General features: G+C 40.5%; 3 protein-coding genes across 3 annotated transcripts in view; all 3 read right to left on the bottom strand.

Moving 5' to 3' along the window:
- ctns (cystinosin, lysosomal cystine transporter) overlaps positions 1–10161 on the bottom strand; it is a 28981-nt gene extending 18820 nt beyond the window's left edge. Inside the window, exons 1-6 of the mRNA XM_034235324.1 lie at positions 10033–10161; positions 8457–8547; positions 7746–7824; positions 5264–5354; positions 5028–5131; positions 4746–4880 (exon numbers count right to left, since the gene is read on the bottom strand). Coding sequence (XP_034091215.1) covers positions 4746–4880; positions 5028–5131; positions 5264–5354; positions 7746–7824; positions 8457–8535 — 488 coding nt within the window. The 5' untranslated portion in view covers positions 8536–8547; positions 10033–10161. The remainder of the gene's footprint in view (positions 1–4745; positions 4881–5027; positions 5132–5263; positions 5355–7745; positions 7825–8456; positions 8548–10032) is intronic.
- Positions 1–14467, bottom strand: part of mrpl55 (mitochondrial ribosomal protein L55) — a 40379-nt gene extending 25912 nt beyond the window's left edge. Inside the window, exon 1 of the mRNA XM_034235309.1 lies at positions 14364–14467. Within this exon, the coding sequence (XP_034091200.1) occupies positions 14364–14419 (56 nt within the window). The 5' untranslated portion in view covers positions 14420–14467. The remainder of the gene's footprint in view (positions 1–14363) is intronic.
- Positions 11128–14316, bottom strand: LOC117558663 (trafficking protein particle complex subunit 8-like). Its single transcript, XM_034234996.1, has 6 exons — positions 14311–14316; positions 13307–13442; positions 13009–13196; positions 12706–12917; positions 12440–12529; positions 11128–12147 (listed from the first exon to the last, which is right to left on the bottom strand). The coding sequence occupies exons 1-6, from the start codon at positions 14314–14316 to the stop codon at positions 11913–11915; spliced, it is 867 nt and encodes a 288-aa protein (XP_034090887.1). The 3' UTR covers positions 11128–11912.
- Positions 14468–16839: the final 2372 nt, after the last annotated feature.

Below are 16839 nucleotides of genomic sequence, written 5' to 3'. Positions count from 1 at the left end.
ATGCCACCATGCCGAGGATTCAAATATCTTTTGGTAATAGTGTGCCAGTTCTCCAAATGGGTAGAGGCCTACCCTACCAGAAAAGAAGACGCCAGAACAGTTGTAAAGTGTCTTCTCAAAGATGTTGTCCCTAGATTTGGTGTTCCAGCAGGGATTAACAGTGACAGAGGTCCAGCATTCATTTCTAAGATAACCCAGAGTCTAGCTACAGTGTTAGGGTTCAAATGGCAATTGCATGTTCCCTATCATCCACAGAGCTCAGGTCAGGTTGAGAGAATGAACTTGACTATAAAGGAAAAACTCACTAAAACAATGTTGACCACAGGACTAAAATGGGTAGACGCGCTGCCGCTAGTTCTGTGCTCAATCAGAAACTCACCAAATGCAACGACAGGGCTCAGCCCACACGAAGTATTGATGGGAAGGCCAATGTTCACAGGATCTAGTCCTCCAGTAATGCCCCACAGACTCACTCTTTTGTGGACAGAGGATTACATGACTAACTATGTCAAATATCTAACTGACATGTTGAGAAAGTTTCACAGGCAGGTGGCTGACAGGCTCCCCCAGCCTGGTGAGGAGCCCACCCACCCTTTTCAGATTGGTGATAATGTACTAATCAAATCGCTTGAAAAAGATTCTTTGTCTCCCAGGTATAAAGGTCCTTTCCAGGTATTAATAGTGACCAGAACAGCCCTGAGAGTACAAGGTAGAGCGGAGTGGATTCACGCTTCAAGATGTCGTCTCTCTCCTCTACCGGATGCTGGCGTGTGAAGGCAGTCATCATCATCGTCATTCTGGGTTTACTGTACCTGGCCAAGAACGCCCTGCTAGATGAAGCTGTGAAAATCCCAACGACAGGTGGCGAGGGACCTCGCCCGTCTGAGGGAGAAAATAAGGTGCTCTTATCTAAGAGCGCAGACGACTTGACCACTCAGGGTCCAGACCCTGAGGGCAAAACAACACCAACGGGCAAAGAAGTGCCTAGCGACAAGGACAGGTTGTATCCAAACACCACACAGACATTCAGTATGGTGCAAGAGACACAAAGAGAGAGAAAAGGAGGGAGAATAAGGAGGATTGTCTCCCTCCCTGATCATAAGTCAGAGACTATTGCCTTTAACTGCCCAAGTTCAATATGTGACTCATCTAACTGTATTATTGTGTTTCCTGTGTCCTCAGTTTACCCAACATGGGAGATATATCCAAAAAGCCAGTACGCTTGGTTCAGGTTCGCACCAGAGGGGGTAAGGATGGCTCTTAACACCATCGAAGAAATGCCCCCAGAACTGTGGTGTAGCACGGTAGAACAGTTCGAGGCACTGATAAGGAAGGAGGTAAAATGTACAGTGCGGAAGCCAGATTACCGCGTTCCCAATCTAGGTGATACTGCATGCACAGTTACTGGACCAAATAGCAAAACAAATGTTCCATCTACTCCACTTAAACAATCAGGAGGCGAGGTAGATTCTTCAAAAAAGGCCTTAATTACTCCTTTTAAACAAACTAAAACTAATTCTGCAGTAAGTTTAATGTTAGACTACGCACATGAACGTAATGTTAGCAACTGTTGGTTGTGCCAAAATATGCCAGAATCAATGCATTCTCCTATGTTTAGCCCAATTCCTTTCACAAAAGCTGATTACGGTTTAGTAAACTGGAATGACATAGCATCTAGAATTAGCGATGAGGCTGAGGATTGTTACACTCCTTCCTACCCCATAGACTCTGAAAAACCTTTACAGTACAAGGGCTTAGTCTCTCTCATTGTTGATACAGTAAATAAAGATTACCTGCCTGACGGTTTCAAACGTTTGATGTTTTTAAAACTAATATATATGAAGAAATACGTTAACCTAGCTTTTGAATATAGATTCCAGTTAGCTCTAGCTCAGACTAATTGTTCAGCTAACTTTACAAGTCCAACATGTACAATGCAACCACACACACCCGCTTTGTTAGTTGAAGCTTTGGTAACAGTGGTGCCCTGGTTTGGCTCTAGAACAGTGGACTCCGTTGAGGTTAAAATACATGACTGTACGCAGCCAATACCCTTAGGCAAGCCCCCTACACGTGACTGCTCAGTATATGTTCCCCCAATTGTTGTGCATGAATGGAAGAATGTGTCCATCTGTTTCCAGAATGCAGTAGGATCTCACACCTCTCCTGATGTGGGAAACAGCGACTGTAACGCCATAGTGAGAGTAAATTTGGCCAGAATTCCCCTCCCACAGAGAGTTTACTTAGTTTGTGGGGACCGGGCCTGTGGCTGTGTGCCATATGATGTTTTTTATGGTACCTGTTATCTAGCCTACCTAATCCCTTTAATCCGTAAAGTAGAGGCTACTGAGATTGCAGCAATACTTCCCTCTCTACACAGGAACAGCAGGTCAATTACACAAGGACAACAGATAGCTAGCCTATTCTTGCCTTGGTACGGTATTTATGTCACTCAGCAGGAAATTGTCGCATTGTCTAAAGTTGTAGAACATCATCTAAATGTATCCAACACAGCGATGTTAGCTGAACACAAAGAATTGCAGGAAGTTAGGACAGTAGCACTACAGAATCGTATGGCGCTTGACCTCCTCTTAGCTGCCCAAGGAGGAACATGCAAGGTGATAGGAAGTGAGTGTTGTTCTTTCATATCTGATGTTATACCTGAAGTTATGGACATGGCTCATGATACTGCCAGGGGAATAAAATAATTGCATGAAACTCATGGGTTTACATTTGGGGAATTAAGTGGAACTTTTGGATCTTGGGGAGCGGGGCTGGTTAAATTTGTTGTTACTGTTTCAGTGTTTATCTTGGTTGTGCTAATCCTAGTGATCTGTTTGATCACTGTGGTTAAATTAGCCATACGAAGGGTTGCCAAGACTGCCCTCCAGGCCCCACAAAGGCTAGTTGGACATTCAACTGTACAGGACACAATATTAATGTACAATGCCGAGCTTCCGGACCCCTGGGTCTCCATCGTGATCTCCGACCCGTGGGTACCTCCATTCAGCGATTGAGATGTTGTTTAAAGTTGATATTCTGAATAAAGAACAGATGTTTTGATAATTGATTACAGTTGATACACTGGATTAAAGGACAAATGTCTGATTTTTTCCTTTTCAGGTTGTTATACAAATAAAATGTCTGATTTTCCTTTTCAGATTTTGAACAAATGTATTTGAATGAAATAAATGTATTACTAAGTGCCTTACTCTTGAATAAAGCGTAATGAAGTAAACGTAAAGTAATGTTAAAGATTGAGGACACTGTAACTTTACAGATTACAGATTGATCGATTCATCACTGTGAATGTATACCTTAAACTAACCTTAGCTGGATCTCTCATGATTCTGATTTATACCTCAATTGGATTTCTCATAATCCTAAATTATACCTCAATTGATTTCTTATAATCCTAAATTCTAATTGTGTTTTTTAATAAGTAATTAACTTAAAGTAAATCTTTGAGATGTAAGCTGATTTAGAATTTGTGTTTGATGAATGAGATTAACTGAGTGATAAATGATAAAAGATCTTATTTTTGAAACATATATTTTGCTATAATATTTTGTATCCCATGTGTTTATTATTGTGCCTTTTGACAAAAGATGCCAAGCACTGAAGAGAGATGATTTTGTATTATGATTGACTGTGTTCAATCATGGTGATTGAAATGTTTTCAATCTTGTTCTACTTTTTAATGTAATGAATGTATCTGAGCCCACCCAACTCTGAAGACGCCTATTGATTTTAAGTATTGACTGAAATATTCTTAGACTAATGTTAATTGGTTATCAATAGATTGATAAAAAGAGTGAATCTGTAAGAGAATATTTTAATCTGATCTGTTTATAGAGTTTCTTAGATTCTGTGATACTGCAAACATGTGTTTATGGTATCAGTCAAAAACTCCTCTGTAAGTTGAGGTCACAGGTCAAACGCTTCTCCCATATCCTGTGGGGGAAGGTTTCAGGCTTGTCTGCGTTTCCTTGAGACAAGTAGTTCATTGTCTCCCATCGGCTATTGATTAGGTAAACGCGGGCTTTCTGTGGGCCGGCCTCTCCTCGTGTAGCAGCGATGTTTTGTGGCTTTGGTTCAGAGATTATCTTGGTGGAGCACAGGACAGTGTGAAACCAAGATGATCTCCCGGCCGTATGTAATTAATGTACTGTGATCAATAAAACTCTCAGTGCTTTGGCTAACGACGGTTCCAGACTCCTTCATTCTACCTCAACATTGCAACAACAGAAGTTTACCTTCACAGTTACCTGCTGGTTTTTAAGTTACACTATCTTGGCATTTGAAGGGAAATCATTTCATGTAAGGGTACTAATCTTATATATACAGTCTATGGTACTAATTGACTCTGGTTATTTTTTCAATTGGTGTCAAATTTGGAATTGTCCACTAATTCAGTTTTTGAATCCCACAGATCACGCAGGGCTCAAAATGTAAAAGAAATTGCCCGGGTAGGTGGGTCAGAAATCGACTCTTCCGAATTCCAACGACCTATACTTATCCCACCTGATATCCCACCTTATTCATCTAACCTTTGTCTTTACCTACTACCCTCTTCTTGCCAGTGCTCAAACTGTCCAGAAAGTTGAGATAAAGCAAGACGGCTCACTATGTAGCTTTGGACATCATCAACGCATCACTTACCAAAGCAAAGGGAGGGTATACACTACACACAATTCTGAAAAGTTAAATATATTCTCAGAGAAAGAGGCCAGACAGAACTCTACCTTTTTCTCCGGAAGTTTTCCCAGGCTTGTGGATAGAAGGACACGGACCAGGCTACAAAGTAAATCCAGCCAATCACCTGAGAGATTATTGACAGGATGTTGCTATGGACAACCAGGAAGTGGATCCTGATAGAACTAGAGGAGAGAGAATAAGGCTTACAGTCAGTGATGGTGCAGCATGTTATTCTTTGTGTAAGGGACAGATTGTGATGTTACAAAACAACATTTCTCCAAGGGAAAATCAAGTGTTCTGATTTATTCTGATGTTATGCAGACACCCACCTCTTGAGCTCTGTGTTGTTGGTAAGCAGGTATGAGGTCACCTGACCAACATCGTGGGCCGTCACAAAGAAAATCACTGAGGTTTCTTTCTCTGGCAGCAACACCTAAACAGAGACAACAGCATGTCTTCTCTGTGAGTCCAGTCAAGCAAACGTCTCTTTTATTATCTTGGGTCAAAGTTCACAGTTTGGAGGATGAGGACTGTGTTTCTCCCTGTATTTGGTGTCATGTGTTACCTGCTCAGGCAGTGTGATCACAGATGTGTAGTCGGGCTTGGAGCTGAAGGAGATGTTGAAGTGAATCACAGCAGTCTGGTTCACTGGGGAACTAGAGAAAGACAAGAATACAGTTAGGCAAAAAGCTGCTTTAAAAGTTAAAGAAGCACTAAGATATGACCTATAGTTACAGGATCTGGATTTACATTTAAATAGCGGAGCACAGTTTCTTTTTTAACTGTTTCAAGTCCACACCTTTGCCAGGAGACAAAAGCTGAACATGAGCAGCTGTGGTCTAAGAAACTTGAAGAAAAAGCTGACTGTGTCTCAGTCACAGAGAGAGAGGTCAGAGGTCTTACTCATTCAAGAACACACAGCTCGTCCACAGTCTAAAACAGATCAGAGAAGAGCAACATCAAAAATATACTAACTAAAGCAGAAAACTGTGTAGAATGGATCCCGGCGCTATGGGTGTAACTAGCTATGGGTGCAGCCCACTATAAATGCAGCTAGCTAGGGTGTAGCCCGCTATGGTTGTAGCCCGCTGTGGTTGTAGCCCGCTATAGGTGTAGACCACTATGAATGTAGTTAGCTATGGTTGTAGACAAACATGTACAGTGGGGCACCACTTAGTCAGCCACCAATTGTGCAAGTTCTCCCACTTAAAAAGATGAGAGGCCTGTAATTTTCATCCTAGGTATACCTCAACTACGAGAGACAGAATGAGGGAAAAAAAAAAAATCCAGAAAATCACATTGTCTGATTTTTAAAGAATTTATTTGCAAATTATGGTGGAAAATAAGTATTTGGTCAATAACAAAAGTTCATCTCAATACTTTGTTATATACCCTTTGTTTGCAATGACAGAGGTCAAACGTTTTCTGTAAGTCTTCACAAGGTTTTCACACACTGTTGCTGGTATTTTGGCCCATTCCTCCATGCAGATCTCCTCTAGAGCAGTGATGTTTTGGGGCTGTCGCTGGGCAACACAGACTTTCAACTCCCTCCAAACCTTTTCTATGGGGTTGAGATCTGGAGACTGGCTAGGCCACTCCAGGACCTTGAAATGCTTCTTACGAAGCCACTCCTTCGTTGCCCGGGCGGTGTGTTTGGGATCATTGTCATGCTGAAATTCCCAGCCACGTTTCATCTTCAATGCCCTTACTGATGGAAGGAGGTTGTCACTCAAAATCTCACGATACATGGCCCCATTCATTCTTTCCTTTACACGGATCAGTCGTCCTGGTCCCTTTGCAGAAAGACAGCCCCAAAGCATGATGTTTCCACCCCCATGTTTCACAGTAGGTATGGTGTTCTTTGGATGCAACTCAGCATTCTTTCTCCTCCAAACACGTCTCGTTGAGTTTTTACCAAAAAGTTCTATTTTGGTTTCATCTGACCATATGACATTCTCCCAATCCTCTTCTGGATCATCTAAATGCTCTCTAGCAAACTTCAGACGGGCCTGGACATGTACTGGCTTAAGCAGGGGGACACGTCTGGCACTGCAGGATTTGAGTCCCTGGCGGCATAGTGTGTTACTGATGGTAGCCTTTGTTACTTTGGTCCCAGCTCTCTGCAGGTCATTGACTAGGTCCCCCCGTGTGGTTCTGGGATTTTTGCTCACCGTTCTTGTGATCATTTTGACCCCACGGGGTGAGATCTTGCGTGGAGCCCCAGATCGAGGGAGATTATCAGTGGTCTTGTATGTCTTCCATTTTCTAATAATTGCTCCCACAGTTGATTTCTTCACACCAAGCTGCTTACCTATTGCAGATTCAGTCTTCCCAGCCTGGTGCAGGTCTACAATTTTGTTTCTGGTGTCCTTGGACAGCTCTTTGGTCTTGGCCATAGTGGAGTTTGGAGTGTGACTGTTTGAGGTTGTGGACAGGTGTCTTTTATACTGATAACGAGTTCAAACAGGTGCCATTAATACAGTTAACAAGTGGAGGACAGAGGAGGCTCTTAAAGAAGAAGTTACAGGTCTGTGAGAGCCAGAAATCTTGTTTGTTTGTAGGTGACCAAATACTTATTTTACCGAGGAATTTACCAATTAATTTATTAAATTCCTACAATGTGATTTCCTGGATTCTTTCCCCCCATTCTGTCTCTCATAGTTGAAGTGTACCTAGGATGAAAATTACAGGCCTCTCATCTTTTTAAGTGGGAGAACTTGCACAATTGGTGGCTGACTAAATACTTTTTTACCCCACTTGGTGTTGCCCCCTATGGGTTTATCCCACTATGGATCTAGCATGCAAAGAATGTAGCCTGCTATGAGTGTATCCTGCTATAAATGTAGCCCGTCATGGTCAATCTGTTGAAGAATATGAGGGAAGTCAAAGGTTGTTTGTATCTGAAACTCAGGCAGCCGGTGCCACTGAACATGCTCATGCATTTACAGTTCATGCCCTTAGCAGACTGTTAAGGGAACAAAGGAGTCCAGTCCCTCTGTCCATCACTACAGTGCCTGGAGCAGAGGCTGCAGGCTGACTGTCCTCACCTGGAAGTAAGGCTGATGTTGGCTCCAGAGTTCTTCTGAAGTGTGAAGACATCTGGACCCAACAGATACACGCTGGACTCTGGAGAACACACAGAATGTTTTTTAGGATAAAGCTTTGGAAAACCAACCAAAGGTTTTTACAGAAACAAACATATTGGTATGCATCCTTGTAAAGCAGAATGTGTGAAGTATAACATCTGAAGGCTGACCCACTGTAATGTGGTAGTGAGAATACAGAATTACAGCTGTTCAATCTTGAGTAGTTTGAAAAAGGAAAATAAAATGTGTGATATACTGAATAGATTAAAAAAATGATGATTAGCAAATATAAAGTGAGGTATGAACATAATGTCAAATAAGCTTTAAATATATTTGATATACATACATTTGACTGTTTTCATTTTATGAATTGTGACAATTGTAAATAAAAAGGTTAATAAACTAAATGTTTCCACTATGATACGTTAACTTTGGTTTGATAATAATTCAAAAGTAATGGCTTATTGTTTCTTTATTATCTCTGTGTGTATTCGACTTGAAACCGAACTAACTATAATAGTATTTCAAATGTTACCATTATCATAATCTTCACGAGGTAACTACATGCTTCAAGGATGATGGAACAGGTTTTCATCCAAACAGTGTGTGTATAAACATTTAACAGGCAGTGAGTGTGTGTGAGAGCAGTGAACAGAAACAGCTGTTAGTCACCAGAGAAGTGTGTGAGTGTCCACAGCAGCAGCAGCAGCTGAGCGGGGAGCCGTCTCTGTGCTGAGCTCACAGAGAACATCCTGCTGCCAGCCTGCAGGACATGAGACACACAGGCAAAATAACAGAAAACAGTGAATTCAGACACTTTATGATGGTCACAAGGCCATTTTCTATTTATTTGGGTTCAATGTTCAGCAGGTGTCCTTCAGAGAATAGCTTCTGCTGCTGTCAGCCCTTTCAAATCACATACATATTTACTATGGCTGCATGATTTAGAAACAATTACTCATCGCGATTATATTGACTTATTTTGCAATTGCGATATGATTCGCAATATAAGAGGGAATTACCATTTTTTAAACATTACCATTGAAAATATATTAATATAATCATGGTGGGATTTTTAAGAGGATCTGTGGCGGACATTTTGTATTGAAGTATGTAGAATACCGTTTGTAGAGACTTCTCTGTGGGACCAAGATGCTTGATTCAGATATTTTCACATATTTTGCCTTTCACTAAATATTGAGATAACTGCAATTTGGATATTGCAATTTCGATAAGAGTAGGCTATATGAAATATCTCGAAATGTTTTAATTAAGACCTCAATACCAGTAATGCAGCAGAATTGTTGATATTGATACTTTCATAAAAAATACACAATGAGATTTTTGATAAATAATCATTAGTAAAGTCAGTGGATAAAACGACTGAGTGGGTTAGACCAATAATATAAAATGTTGAATGACATCCCTTAACTGTAATGTAGCCTTTAAAACCAAGAAAGATACAGATTTCAGAATCTAACAGAATGTTTAAACCTATATCACGTTATCTATTTAACATCAATATGTTGCCCAGTCCCAGGTGAACTTAATGTTACTTTGTAGCTTTCTTGTAGTTCAACTACATTCATACTTGCAATGTCATTGAAGAAGTGGTTTTCTGTGCTATTGTTTGAGAACAAACTACTGAAATACAAACATTTTCGACCTTTGCTTCTCTATTTTAATGAGCTGTAAACGGTGCGAGCAGAGGAGACACGACATTTTAATGACATGTGAATTATAATTGATTTGTATTAGGAGTTGGCAACATTTCGTATCACTTGTAGGCTACATACTAAATTTGATACATTTTTTTACAAAGCAGTTTGACATTCTTCTATTAGTAGGCTACTTACTAGTCAAACTTGTTCCAGTCACTGTTAGCTTGTAAAGCTTTGAGAGTAACGTTAGCATCCCCAACACTCCATTGTATTACCTCGAAATATACCTTTCCCAATGTAAAATCATTACAATGATTACAATCCTTAAAAGAGGTGCCCCTTGTGGACTAAAGGCTACACTTTAAGTATCGAGGCTGCAGCTCAGTAACCAGGAGCTCCAGTAGAAGAGGAACATGTTATCATCTTTAAAGGAAGACTCCTGACAGAGCATCTCCAATGCCTGAAAACACCTGAACTGAAACTCAAACGCCTTTGTGTCTTGTGGGAACTTCAAAGTACACATTACAGGAAAAGGAGCATACTTTTTACTTTATCTAACATAAGTTAACGTAAAAAAATAAACTTACCCCAGCTGAGTTGACTGCTTCCTCAAAAGCTGGTCACAAGACACATCTGTTTGTTTTCTTATGCCTCTTCTTCGTCTTCTTTGGTTTAATGACCGACTGCAAACCAAGTTGAAGGTGCATTTCGCCACCTATAGTACAGGAGTGTATCTGCAGCACTCTGTGCAAAATATAAATATATAAAACATCTAAATCATGAACTCATAAAGATTTTTTCTGGAAAATATTCGGATTCATTTATTTGTGATGCTCTCCTCTCCTCCCTCCTACATTTGTCCCTCTTTAGCAGTGTGGGAATGTAACTCAGTACATTTACTCACTGACATTATTGTTCTTTACTTGAGTATTATAGAGCTGAGAATATTTTTGATCCTTTACGTAGGCTACATTAAGCTGCTGTAATTTATATTATTCTGAAATGGACCATTGTGCAGAATGAGTACTTTTACTTTGATGGTAATACTTTCATACTTTTACAAATTTGAATGATGGACCTTTACCTACAATGGAGTATTTTAGGACCATAGTGTTTCTACTTTTACTTAAGAAAAGGATCTGAGTACTTCTTCCACCTCTGCTCTTTATAGACTATCATAAGTGTCCTTTATATTTCAAGTCTCACATTTACCTGACATTGTGTTCGTTAGGGTGTTAAATATTCTCAATCTAGAAAAATGTAACAACTTATTTTCAACATTAACCTTTATAATTTCTCACTGTTATACTCCATTACCTTAATGTTACATTCACTACAATGCTCAATCCATCTGTCAAAATACAAAAACAGGATAGTAGCTCTACTTACAATTCCACGCTCTCCTTTTTTCTTACATTTCAGAATCTACCTTGTGTTGTGGAAATGTATATGCAGCTATTACTGACTGCAAGAGTTATACAAATGTTTTGTATTTGTCCCATCGTCAACATTTACCTGATAATGTCAATCTTAAATGCCTCTTCTAAAATCGTTTGATTTTATTAGCCTCCTTCAGATAACCACAGAAGGCTTTGCATGTATATATTATTATTACTTACCTTAATGATACGGCAACTAACATTTTATTTCCCAACGTAAGTCTAAATGTCTGGCGCAAATTCTGCTGGAGAAGTACGGAAGTTCTCATTTATTTATTTTGTTGGCCTAAAAGTATTAACAGTACATTTATATGTGCCAAAAATATTCCCATGAGCTCAGTGTGTGAGCGTTTCATTGTGTAATGAAGGCTTCTTCTCATAGCAGACGACCACGGCGGAGCTGAGGCCCTGTTTGTGACCGAGCACAATAATTATATTTGTACATAATATCACCACAATGTACCCTGACTCTATACAGTCTGTCACAGATCATTAGTTACATTTTTATTTTCTATTTACAACCAATTTGTTATATAAATATAATACATCATTTTCAAAAAAAGCTGTCAAGTCAATGCATATAAGAGCTCGATCACAATATGGAGAGGTGGAACACACTGTAGAAAATCCACTGCGTGCTCATGGTAGTACAGAATGGGTGGGGGGGGTCAATAGTCAGGATGTCACACTCCTGTCACAATGTCACACTATGTAACCGCCTTTACTCTACAGCTCAGTTCACCCTGCACACTTACACATGGCTTCTCCAGAGTGCAGTAGGTTTGTTGCATTAGTCCACAGAGTGTGGAGCCAGTAGAGCACGGAGGGTGGAGCTGTGTGTGTGGATGAGATCCGCACACACACAGTTACATGCAAGGGAAAGAGTCCAGAGAGCTCTATAACCTGTTTGGTATGAATACACATTCTCTTGTTTTAGTAATTGGTACAAACATTAATGCTTCCTGCTGCCCAGAATCAAAGAAGAAGAGTGGTTGGTGTGTTGGAGGAGTCCGGTGGGCTTGCTGCTCTCAGGCGCTGTTGATGATGATGAGGGCAGGACTGGCTGTCTGCTGACTCGTCTCACACATGGCGCCCTGGTCCGTCAGCTTGGCGAAGACTCGCGGCGTGTTGAGGTTGTAGACCCCGGGCTGCAGGAAGCAGGCCTGCAGGGTGAGGCATAGAACCTCCTGGGGCCTCAGCTGCAGGTGGTGCTGGGTCTGACCCACCCAGGTGAACGAGCTGTGCACCTCCACTGACTCGGGGCTGGAGAATAATGGAAATAATGACAACTTAGAAAACATGTTCAATTTGAACTAGACTTTGTGAGGGATAATGAAACAGTGAGCCGCCATTATTGAAAAATGACAGACCCGACATCAATTGGGTCTGCTTTACATTATTCCAGCGTCTTAGTAAAGAAATCAATAGTTTGACAAAAAAATATTGGATTAAAAAAAAGATATTATCATTATTTATTTTAATAATACTATATTTCACTGTGGGACGTATAAAGAATTTCTCATTCTGATTCTGATAAACACGGCCCACTCCTTACCTGGCGCTTTTGTGCCGTAGGTCGATGATGACCTCCACCCGGGCCAGGGAGCAGTTGGACAGGGTGAGAGTGACGGGGACCACACAGAGGCTGCACACAGAGAGAAGAAGCTTCACTCACAACATTCTAACAGACCTTCGATACATTAGAGACAGCTTAGGCTTTATTCCAAGCAAGTGAGTAGGATTTTTTCCAGAGCTGTATATGAATTAATCTAGGATTTGATTCAGCTTCCAGGCATGCATGTGTTTGCATGTGTGTCTCACCTCTCCTGGACAAAGGGGTGTGTGTATGTCTCGGGGTAGTGCAGGTTGGTTTTGATGAGTTGGGAAAGCTCTGCAGCGGGCAGGATGAGTGGAGGAGGAGCTTCTGATTCAGTGAAGTCCTTGTAATGCAATGTTAATGATCGCGCCCTCAACCTGGAAGATGCTACAGCTGAAGCTGGCCACTCATGGGCTTCACGTTGATGAAGTTGTTCCTTTGAGAAAAAGGCTTCTCATGTTCATGGTCAGTACCTAGAAATGATCTTAATAGCAATTCCCCTCCCTTCCATTTATTTCAAGTCTTACCTGATTTTGTTTCCCTTCTCTGTGCTCTCGTAGTAGAAGAGGAAGTTGATTTCGTGCACCCCCTCCTGGTCTGGTCCTCGGAGCCAAAGAGGCAGCTGGGTGGACTCCCCCGGCTGCAGCGTGCTGCCCTCTATCGGGATGTCCATCACACCAGACGGCTGGCTGAAATCCCCCGCTGAGACCAGCACCTCAGTCGCCACGGAGCCAGGCTGCCGGGGCGTGGCCAGCGTTTTATAGGCGGAGCAGTTTTCAGCTGAGGTGGGGCTGACAGGTGTGAGGGGGGTCGTGGTCTGGCTGCCAAAGGTGAAGAAATCAGGGTGTGTGGACGCCACTCGAAGGCCGGATAGAGCGACACCGCTGACGTTACAGAACTCAACGTAGGCCTTCCTGATCTCACCGCACAGCAGAGCAGTGGGAAACTGCAGGAAGAAGACCTGACACACACACACACACACAGTTGAGTGTGGAGCAGAGAGGCCTGGCCGAGGCGCGGGAACACAGGGCACACACACCTGCACACACACACACACCAAATGAGACCTTAGTGTCATGATGCAAAATGTAATCTTATCTGCATGCTGGTCAAATAGCTCGTAAATGTTAAAATATGACCAGCCCTTTGATAGATTTCCATTGTTTTTATTAGCCACTTGCATATACCATCATTTAGCAGGTCAAGATAAATGGTGCCAATGTTTTTCCTGTTTCAATTCATCATTCATAAACAAACAGTTGAAATATGTAGTACGATCATAAGACATATTGAAGATATGTGATATGGGAGACCTTGAATACATATCCAAAGCTTTAGAAAAGGGGATCAGACACTAAACAGAAAGTATTTAGAATATTCATTACTAAGACTTCAGAATTGGAGAGAGTTCATGTTTTATACAAAGACATTACAAGCTATAAAAACCAATAGCCTAATAAAGAATCTAATGGAAAACTCAAATCTTGTCACTTAATGGTCTTTCATTGATTCAGTTTAACAATGGTCAATGGTCTAAAATAGGCTAGCTATAATAAACACCAACACATGACAAGGGAAGACAAATACAATAGTACAAAGTAATTGCATTTCTGAGTAAAGAGACCTTAGCTAGATGTCCCCAGCCATTTAGTGTATTATAGCTTTGAAATATTTGCTTATCGACTGTTGCTTTAAGCGCTTTTTAACGAGAGACTATATACATGCATTTCAATACAGTCACTGTTACAAGTCTGCTGTACCTAACACAGGCTGAAGGGACACGTCTGTTAGCTTCGATATTAGCATTGTTAGCGGCAGAACATCTTTACCGACATGGAGCAAAAATATAGTTATGACCTCCATGTTCAAAAAGTATTCTTACCGTGCTAGAAGCCTGGGCAGTGTACAAAACTTAATTAAAGACATGTTCGCAACCATGGATTTCAGACAGGAAGCACTTCCGGTAGAAGGTCAAACACTGAGTTACTGAAGAAATGTCCGACTTAATCCTAAAGCGAAGGTTGGTTCCCACGTATGGTTCCCACACATTTCACACGGCTCTGCTGGCTGTAGCCGGGGTGCAGAAGCAGAAGTATCACTTAAAATATTTGATATGATGATATATGATGTTTTTTTCACAATTTGTGCTGTGTGCATCATTTGTAGTGATGGGGAAAGCGAAGCTTACTGATGCACCATTTGATAAGTCTACATACAGATCTGCTGCACAGATCCTTGGTATTGATGTTGTATGGATATATAAATGTTTATCAATTCGTTCAACTTGAATTCAAACTCAAAACATTTTCAGGTAGAGACCTCATTTACAACACATCCAAGTAAAAAATAATAATAAACAAATAATCCCAGGCACCAAGAAACACCCCTAAAGGAGCCCTATTATTAACATTTTCGGGATCATATTGTGTGCCTCTACTGTGACATGTTTCCATGCTTTAATGTTCAAAAAGCTCTTTATATGTCTCATACTGCCTGTGCTGCAGCACCTACAAAACACACTACAGGAAAGCAGAAACCCCAAAAAGCATAATAACGCCCCTTTAACCCTCCGGTATCATTCGATTGGACTACGCAAATTAGTCATTCGAGACAAAAATGTCTACGGCAAAAGACTTTGATAAAAACATTATATTAAAAGGATTTTAACCCTTTAAATGCCATTTTGAATACATGAAACCGCTGTTTTTTTTCATGATGAAAACAGAGAAAATTAGTTATTTTCCCAAAAATACATATCTGGGGACTGTCTCTTTTTTTTTTATCAAAGTCTTGGATATGTCAAAGATTAGCAACAAAATGGATTTTTTTTTGCATTATTAGTTTTTGCACAAAATCAGATTGAACAAAAAAGTTACACATTAGTCATTCGGGACAAAAATGTCCACTTCCAAAAACTGCTCTAAAATGACAACAGATTCATATTTTTAAAAACTTTTTGGGGTTAAATCTTTCAATCAACTTCAGTCCTGATCAAAAATACCAAATGTTAAATTATGTTCAGGATTTTAACCCTTGAACTGCCAGTTTGAAAACATGAATTTGCATTTTCTATGAAAAACATGCACAAAAAGGCAGTTATTTTCCATATAATAAATGTTGGGGGGGTCGGCTTTTTTTTTTTTTAACACAGTCTTGGATATGTCAAAGATTAGCAACAACATTTATTTTGATAGATTAATAGTTTTTGCACAGAATCAGATTAAACAAAAAAGTCACACATTAGCCACTCCCATTATAACCACATATTTTGATCTCTCCGCCATACCGGTATAAAATCATGCATTTTGTAATGTCAGGGTTTTATATTGGAGGAAAATAGTTCAATTTGTCCTTTTTACTGTATATGACCAGATGTGACATTTTACCATTGAATTACATGCTTGTCATTTCTTGGTTTCTTTGCCTGTTGTATAATAGGGGCATGAGAGCCATTGGAATACATGTATGCAACTAATATGATGTAGGTGTGTTGGTATGGATGAGGAAGAGTGGTATCAGCTGAGAAGTGTGTGTGTGTGTGTGTGTGTGTGTGTGTGTGTGTGTGTGTGTGTGTGTGTGTGTGTGTGTGTGTGTGTGTGTGTGTGTGTGTGTGTGTGTGTGTGTGTGTACAGAGACAACAATATACAGTAGATTTGTGAGGAAAACTTCTGTTATCAATGCTGAGCCAATGCTCGTGAAAGGAATGGAAGCTGGATTCGCCTTAGTCAAACATTGACATTTATTGAAAGTATATTACGGCCGGAGAATTCACTAGGTATATGCACAACTTCTTTATGAGACACCAGGCAAACTCTGAAGACAAAGGAGACAGGAACACATCTATACATGAGAAGAGGAGGGCCTTAAAACACGCAGGCTTTCCTTTAATGCAAGCCAGATAGAGAGACAAAGACTTGTTGTATTGCAAACCCACATGAGCCAAGCTTCTCCCCCACAGGAAGACAGATGACCTCTTGACCTGTGTCTTCCTGAGAAGTTACACGCAGGATCACATTACAGGCAGGAATATATGCGGTTTAACGAAAAGCATTACTTTGTGATTAACAGTTTTACAGAAAGACTGAGAACCTCTAAATACACAGATCGGATTAAAATATTCTCTCACAATTTGGATTACAGCAAGTTGCAGTTTTCGCCTCATATCTTTCTTTCTCTCTCTCTCTTTTTCTCTCACTCCCTCATTCCCAAACTCATACACACTCTTACATATTAAACCTCCATATACCTTGTGTGTGTGTGAGTGATTGTGTGTGAGAATGAGACAGGAGTAAGTGTGCTCTCATGAAGTTTTGTTTTTCATTTGTGCTGTTTCATGTGTCTTTGAGGTAAACAGATGT

Source organism: Gymnodraco acuticeps, unplaced genomic scaffold, assembly GCF_902827175.1.
Source record: "Gymnodraco acuticeps unplaced genomic scaffold, fGymAcu1.1, whole genome shotgun sequence".
Taxonomy (NCBI): Eukaryota; Metazoa; Chordata; class Actinopteri; order Perciformes; family Bathydraconidae; genus Gymnodraco; species Gymnodraco acuticeps.
The sequence above is the reverse complement of the archived record's forward strand: the minus strand, read 5'-3'. Positions and strand labels throughout refer to the sequence as shown.